Source organism: Oncorhynchus nerka, linkage group LG11, assembly GCF_034236695.1.
Source record: "Oncorhynchus nerka isolate Pitt River linkage group LG11, Oner_Uvic_2.0, whole genome shotgun sequence".
In the NCBI taxonomy this organism is placed as follows: Eukaryota; Metazoa; Chordata; class Actinopteri; order Salmoniformes; family Salmonidae; genus Oncorhynchus; species Oncorhynchus nerka.
The window spans coordinates 42,095,684-42,103,858 of NC_088406.1; the positions used below are offsets into that span (position 1 = coordinate 42,095,684).

General features: G+C 42.8%; 1 protein-coding gene across 8 annotated transcripts; it reads right to left on the reverse strand.

The window, feature by feature from the left end:
* Positions 1-371: 371 nt before the first annotated feature.
* LOC115136876 (upstream stimulatory factor 1-like) lies at positions 372-4,989 on the reverse strand. Of its 8 annotated transcripts, none has more exons than XM_029672753.2 (11): positions 4,926-4,989; positions 4,211-4,274; positions 3,809-3,858; positions 3,554-3,705; positions 3,262-3,375; positions 2,824-2,977; positions 2,559-2,646; positions 2,261-2,319; positions 1,994-2,106; positions 1,666-1,794; positions 372-1,117 (listed from the first exon to the last, which is right to left on the reverse strand). In XM_029672753.2, exons 2-11 carry the CDS (start codon positions 4,252-4,254, stop codon positions 1,028-1,030), a joined length of 993 nt encoding a protein of 330 aa, XP_029528613.1. In that variant the 5' UTR covers positions 4,255-4,274; positions 4,926-4,989; the 3' UTR covers positions 372-1,027. The 8 variants fall into 8 exon arrangements, with proteins under 8 accessions (XP_029528613.1, XP_029528619.1, XP_029528617.1 ...); XM_029672759.2 differs by having other exon boundaries at positions 2,012-2,106; positions 3,587-3,705; positions 4,926-4,987; XM_029672757.2 differs by having other exon boundaries at positions 3,587-3,705; positions 4,926-4,987.
* Between the last annotated feature and the right edge of the window lie 3,186 nt (positions 4,990-8,175).

Sequence of the window (8,175 nt, forward strand, 5' to 3'; positions counted from 1 at the left end):
GCTTGTGTTGTGAAATGAACCAACCACGTATGCGAACTCTGCACCAAAACCTCGCCTGCTCACATAAACAACTTACCTTCATCTGAGCTTATAGAACGGTGCTGTGGCCAGCTACCAATAAAATGCATATAATTATATTGGCCCTAGTCTTATTCGCTTGTAAACGACATCAAATACATTGGTTTATGCGATACAGTACAATAAACAGTTAAATTGTGAACCCATAAAATTTCAAGTCGAAATGTGACTGCGACACTAGCCTAATTCTTAAAGGGCCAGTCTCCGAATGATGACCCCCTGCCGACGAGTTCCCATAAATTACATGCATTCAGGAAACAGTAAAGTTAGAAAATGTAGTTCATACGTCCATATTACTTGTATATTTTTGTTTAATTAAAAATGCTAATGACAATCATACATTATGTACTAGGTTAGCTAATGATGAAATTAAAACTCAGAATGATACAACTGATGTTCATAGTGGATTCAATAAGTGAACAGAACAGAAAGCTCTCAATCCCATTACGTTTTTCACTCAATTGTGAAGTTCCATCATCATTTACCAATACAAAGATCCTTTATTACAATATGTATATCATTGTAATACCTATTCCACTGACAACTTTAGAAAAACAAAGTGCTGAGCCATTTCTGGAAGTGGGGACATCTGATACTAGATGTATCAAATGTAAATATATTTTGAGACTTACACTAAGAGTTACTAAATATACTTGATACAATGAAGCGCAATTGTGTCAAAGGTAAAAAAGCTAAACAATTGTATGTACATGACAGCTGAATAGCTGCGGGAAAAATCTTTACTTATAAGAGCTAAGATGGTTTTCCGTATGTAAAATGTGACCATTTAATGACCTATCCGCAAACTCCTTCAGACTGATTTTATAGTGAAGTGAGAATTTTCTTCTGGTTTGGGGTCAAAAGTTCTGTCACAAGGTAATTATACCATTCCTCCACTGAGATATTCAAATTCTATGATCTAACATACTTCTTCTCCCCTGACTACCCATCACTGAGCGTCTGCCGTTGCTGCTCCAACAATGCCATTCTGTCGCATCTGGTTCCTCAGAATCTGGTTCTTGGATTTCCAGTCTTCTACCTGTGCAAAATTGGAGGGATAAAGCAGCTCAATCAAAGCCTATTATTACAGCTGATGCATGGATTTGTGAAAAACTATCCTATGGTTTGGTATTTTGTTTGCAAGTTACATTTTCAGCATGTTTGAGGGGTACAGTTTGAGCACAGCGAGGTGCAGACCCCGTAACCTTGATCACTTTATAAGTAGGTAATATGTTGTTGTTTGGATGCACAGTGATTCGTAGATCAGTGATGTTGCGCAGTCTGACAACAATGCTGTCAAATCTCCAACACACATTTTTTTCTGTGGTTATGTGTGATTGCATACAATTAGTGTTGCAGTAAGTAGTTGAACAGGATTGATGATAGAACAAAAATCTCTCACTCACTAATCCTACAGCCTAATCAGCAAAATCCAAACCTGAACCGATTACAAAGCGTGAATGAATCATAGTAGGCTGCATTTACACAGGCAGACCAATTCTGATCTTTTCCCACTTATTGGTCTATAGACCAATCCGATCAGCTCAGAATTGGGCTGCCTGTGTAAACACAGCCAGAGGGTCTTACCTCCTGCCTCAGTAGTTGGTTGTCCATTCTGAGCCTTTCCAGGGTGCTTAGGTCATCCCCTAGTCTAAGGTTGTTCTGCCGAAGCTCCTGGATATAGTCACAGGCTTTGGAGAGGATCCCACCTTTACTCTGGACCAAAACAGAAGGACCGTGTCACCCTCTCCCATGTAGGGCCAGGATGTTTTTCCTGAGAATGTGTTCTGACATGGAAAAACTCTAGGTCCTCATTTTTATAGCTAAATTATTTCTAGTCAGTTGACATGTTCAAGAAAAACTCCTGGCCATACCCATGAGACTAGAGTGTGACCCATTTTATGGTGATACTGACCTCATTACTGATACTGACCTGCCCTGACTTGGTAGGGTCAATGTTGCAGTCTGGGATGGTCTTTGAGAGCGTGACAATCCAGTTGTTGATCTTGTCCCTGCGTCTACGTTCAACTTGGAGACAAATTACACAATAACACATTTGAGTAGGCAAGCAGGGCAACATATGATTCTGAGCTCAACGTGACATGCAAACCCAACTAGCATTTAATAGACATTTCATATGAAGTATTGTATGAGTAATTTATGATGGCTATCTAGGTCTCACCCTCGTTGTGCTGGGCTCGCCTTTTGTCATCTCTAGAAGTGCGTGGGACCTCTGATTTTCTGCAAGACACAATCAGTATAGACATGAATAAACAGATATTACCATGGAAACCATTGTCATACACAGTATACATACCTATGTGCAGCTAAAACAGTAACAAGGCTAAGTAATTAAGACCCAACACAAAAAGAAACATGAATGTGCACGGGACAGTGTGACTAACTAGTATGGTAACTGTGATGATTCTCCTGGCTTCTCCAGTCCAGTACCTACTGTACTGATCAAAATGGCAGCTTACGTGTTGTAAGGTTGTGTGCGAGGTGCAATGGACCTCTGGTTGGCTCCAGTCAGCACTTCCTGGGGAGACATCATCACATACAACTGCCCTGAAACAAAGAACAAAGAAGTCCCTTGTTTCCTTCAATCCAAATGGTCCATATAAATGTATCAATATCAAATGTCAATCAAAATGGAAAGCCAATTGGAAATAAATGCATAACCTGGTGGAGCATAGAAATGGGATCTATTCATTCTATGTGATTGAGTCTCCTTAATCTCCTCACCAGTGGGAGTGCTCTGACTTAGATGTGTATCAGATGCCTGCACCACGCTGGTTACCATGGTGCCTGGTGAAGTATCAGCGATGGTGGCAGGGTAGTAGGTGTAATGAGTCTCAGTGCCGTCCCCTTCCAACCCCTCGGACTGAGAGAACACAGCCTACAGTAAGAGGACACCTTTGTCAGTGTTGAATAACAATCAGAACTGTATACAGTAAGGAGTAGAAGTAGAGGAATAGAGTAGATCATCTGTATTATCCCAGATGAAAAACAATGCTGTTTGATTTACAGAATCTGATTGAATACTACTAGCCTGGTGGACAAAACTGGTTAAAATGTATGTAATTACAACCAGAAACAGGTTGAAATGACTAATTTTGGCATAATTTCAAACCAGTGTTTCCCGCTGGGAGAGCCCCAAGTACTGCTCGTATAAATTCTCACCTGGGTCATAGGCTGTGTGGCTGCAGGGAATCCAGTGAGCACACTGACCGCTGTGGCTCCATCACTTTGAGCCTCCAACTGTCCATCAGACACCTGGATGACTCTGTATGTCACCTTCAGCAAAAAGAAAACACACAGGTTTGCTGGGCGAAACATCAAATCGGTCATTAGTAATGACAGAAGACTGAGCCTCAGAAAACTGTGGATGGGCATTGGCTGGGCTCAGAGCTCTAGCTCAGAGACTTCAGCTAGATCTAGTGAGCCCTGTAGAGTATGCTCTCCCTAACTGTACCTGCCCAGCGGGAGGGTAGTACAGCTCCCCTACCTGCCCCCCAGCTCCCTCCGTCTTGAATAGATACTTTATGGGATGCTCTGAGGAGAAGGTGGCGGCAGACTGAATGGTGGCGATGGCAGCTGATGGATCATCAGCTGTAGCCACTGCACCTGAAAGAGCAAAAAAACTCTATAAGAAAATACCAAGAAAATACCATGGGTGTCTTCTGATGTTTTGAGGGGCATTATTTCCTTTCCACATGACATTCGTTACCTTCTTCAATGACATGTGCACTTTCATCCGGGTCTGGACTTTTCTGTTGACTACATAACAAAATGAGAAGAACAATGATAATACACAGTAACACACCGCTCTTTCAACTTGTACTAGAATATGATCTTTATGTACATATTCTTTATCCCTTTACACTTGTGTGTATAAGGTAGTAGTTGTGGAATTGTTAGGTTAGATTACTCATTGGTTACTACTGCATTGTCAGAACTAGAAGCACAAGCATTTCGCTACACTCGCATTAACATCTGCTAACCATGTGTATGTGACAAATAAAATTGATTTGATCATCCAGCCCAACACTCAAATGTATTACAACAAATCATGTGGAAGTAGCTTTGGTTAAAAATTGATGATGGTTAAATAAATGTATTTTTAGCTCACCCCTTCATTTTCACGGTGTCAACTGGAAAGAGAATCTCCTTCATTCACCCGGGAGATAAACAGGCTTGAGGAAAATGGACAAGTTGGTTGTTTTGGGGGGGAAACAAACTAGGCTACAGAAACCCAATCACAAACCTAAAACCTCTGATATCCAAACATTGATACAGGCTCTGCGTGTATTCAACTAGAATCTAGAAAGCCTTCAAGGAAATATACTGTGTGTTTAATTGAAGTGATAACAGTACTCTTTAGGCCCCTTCAGTAGTTAGTCAACGTTACACACTACAATGTAGCCGCGAGCGTAGTACCTCATTCAACAAATAACTAGCGAACATTACCCGATAACTTTAGCAGATGCATTATATTGCTGAAGACGTCATGCAAACAGCTGCAACGAAATATAAAAATTATAAATGCCGAATCCAGCTTTCTAAAGTAGTAAGTTAACTAACCAACACACATACCGATGTTTACTTGTATAAATGAGGAATATGTAGCTAGCATTAGCATAAAGCTGCATTATTCCAGCGGTTCCTTCAAGCTGCGACGGGTCACAAAGCATCTTTGCTATAGCTAATGTTATGATTTAACGTAAACTAGCTATTTAGCCAGTAATAACGCCAAGCAAATGTCCAATATATGGTATTTGTACAACACTGCTTAAAACATCGAAGAAAATAGCTACATACAAGAACGGAAATTTGTAGCTACTTACCGTACAATTGGCCCCTCCCCAGTTGTTTGTCAACATTACTGGCTGTCTGCGCCAATGACTGAATGGTCTGCGCATGTACCAACTTTTCGGTGCGCTTCATTTACACCATCTGGCGCGCTCAATAGCAGATTAGGCCTGTTTATCATTCCACTGCTCCGCGAAATTGCGCCGGGTAAGAAATCAAACGGATCTAGATTTGTGGCCATCTTTACCGGGCTTCATCAACTGTGCAGATCTAGGATCAGCAGTTTAACCACACCACTGGTATTTTATTTTTTATTTTAATTTTATTTCACCTTTATTTAACCAGGTAGTTAAGTTGAGAACAAGTTCTCATTTACAATTGCGACCTGGCCAAGATAAAGCAAAGCAGTTCGACACATACAACGACACAGAGTTACACATGGAGTAAAACAAACATACAGTCAATAATACAGTATAAACAAGTCTATATATGATGTGAGCAAATGAGGTGAGATAAGGGAGGTAAAGGCAAAAAAAGGCCATGGTGGCAAAGTAAATACAATATAGCAAGTAAAACACTGGAATGGTAGATTTGCAATGGAAGAATGTGCAAAGTAGAAATAAAAATAATGGGGTGCAAAGGAGCAAAATAAATAAATAAATAAAATTCAGTAGGGAAAGAGGTAGTTGTTTGGGCTAAATTATAGGTGGGCTATGTCTGTTCAACGCTGGTCCGACCAATCTGATTCCACACTCCAAGACTGCTTCCATCACGTGGACTGGGATATGTTTCGTATTGCGTCAGACAACAACATTGACGAATACGCTGATTCGGTGTGCGAGTTCATTAGAACTTGCGTTGAAGATGTCGTTCCAATAGCAACGATTAAAACATTCCCAAACCAGAAACCGTGGATTGATGGCAGCATTTGCGTGAAACTGAAAGCGCGAACCACTGCTTTTAATCAGGGCAAGGTGACCGGAAACATGACCGAATACAAACAGTGTAACTATTCCCTCCACAAGGCAATCAAACAAGCTAAGCATCAGTATAGAGACAAAGTAGAATCTCAATTAAACGGCTCAGACACAAGATGTGGCAGGGTCTACAGTCAATCACGGATTACAAAAAGACATCCTGGTCCATGACGGGGCTGGTTGTCTTGCTCCCAAGCAGACTAAATAACTTTTTTGCCCGCTTTGAGGACAATACAGTGCCCACTGACATGGCCCGCAACTAAAACATGAGGACTCTCCTTCACTGCAACCGAGGTGAGGAAAACATTTAAATGTGTCAACCCTCGCAAGGCTGCAGGCCCAGATGGCATCCCCAGCCGCGCCCTCAGAGCATGCGCAGACCAGCTGGCTGGTGTGTTTACGGACATATTCAATCAATCCCGATCCCAGTCTGTTGTTCCCACATGCTTCAAGAGGGCCACCATTGTTCCTGTTCCCAAGAAAGCTAAGGTAACTGAGCTAAACGACTACCGCCCCGTAGCACTCACTTCCGTCATCATGAAGTGCTTTGAGAGACTAGTCAAGGACCATATCACCTCCACCCTACCTGACACCCTAGACCCACTCCAATTTGCTTACCGCCCAAATAGGTCCACAGACGATGCAATCTCAACCACACTGCACACTGCCCTAACCCATCTGGACAAAAGGAATACCTATGTGAGAATGCTGTTCATCGACTACAGCTCGGCATTTAACACCATAGTGCCCTCCAAGCTCGTCATCAAGCTCGAGGCCCTGGGCCTCGACCCCGCCCTGTGCAACTGGGTACTGGACTTTCTGACGGGCCGCCCCCAGGTGGTGAGGGTAGGCAACAACATCTCCACCCCGCTGATCCTCAACACTGGGGCCCCACAAGGGTGCGTTCTGAGCCCTCTCCTGTACTCCCTGTTCACCCACGACTGCGTGGCCACGCACACCTCCAACTCAATCATCAAGTTTGCGGACGACAAAACAGTGGTAGGCTTGATTACCAACAACTACGAGACGGCCTACAGGGAGGAGGTGAGGGCCCTCGGAGTGTGGTGTCAGGAAAATAACCTCACACTCAACGTCAACAAAACTAAGGAGATGATTGTGGACTTCAGGAAACAGCAGAGGGAACACCCCCCTATCCACATCGATGGAACAGTAGTGGAGAGGGTAGTAAGTTTTAAGTTCCTCGGCGTACACATCACAGGCAAACTGAATTGGTCCACCCACACAGACAGCATCGTGAAGAAGGCGCAGCAGCGCCTCTTCAACCTCAGGAGGCTGAAGAAATTTGGCTTGTCACCAAAAGCACTCGCAAACTTCTACAGATGCACAATCGAGAGCATCCTGTCGGGCTGTATCACCGCCTGGTACGGCAACTGCTCCGCCCACAACCGTAAGGCTCTCCAGAGGGTAGTGAGGTCTGCACAATGCATCACCGGGGGCAAACTACCTGCCCTCCAGGACACCTACACCACCCGATGTCACAGGAAGGCAATAAAGATCATCAAGGACAACAACCAACCGAGCCACTGCCTGTTCACCCCGCTATCATCCAGAAGGCGAGGTCAGTACAGGTGCATCAAAGCTGGGACCGAGAGACTGAAAAACAGCTTCTATCTCAAGGCCATCAGACTGTTAAATAGCCACCACTAACATTGAGTGGCTGCTGCCAACACACTGACTCAACTCCAGCCACTTTAATAATGGGAATTGATGGGAAATTATGTAAAATATATCACTAGCCACTTTAAACAATGCTACCTAATATAATGTTTACATACGTATACATATGAGATGAATAATGTAGGGTATATACTGTACTCTATATCATCTACTGCATCTTTATGTAATACATGTATCACTAGCCACTTTAACTATGCCACTTTGTTTACATACTCATCTCATATGTATATACTGCACTCAATACCATCTACTGTATCTTTCCTATGCCGCTCTGTACCATCACTCATTCATATATCTTTATGTACATATTCTTTATCCCCTTACACTTGCGTCTATAAGGTAGTAGTTTTGGAATTGTTAGCTAGATTACTTGTTGGTTATTACTGCATTGTCGGAACTAGAAGCACAAGCATTTCGCTACACTCGCATTAACATCTGCTAACCATGTGTATTGTAACGGTTTTGACTTGAGGTTATTATTTATAGGGGTGCCAGGTAGGTTGTGCCTACCAGAGAAAACATTGGTTTCTCCTTTTAGTTTGGGTGGGAATGAGTCCCATCTGGTCCGTCAAGTCTACACCAATACAAAGGACTTATGTAAAAGTCAGGA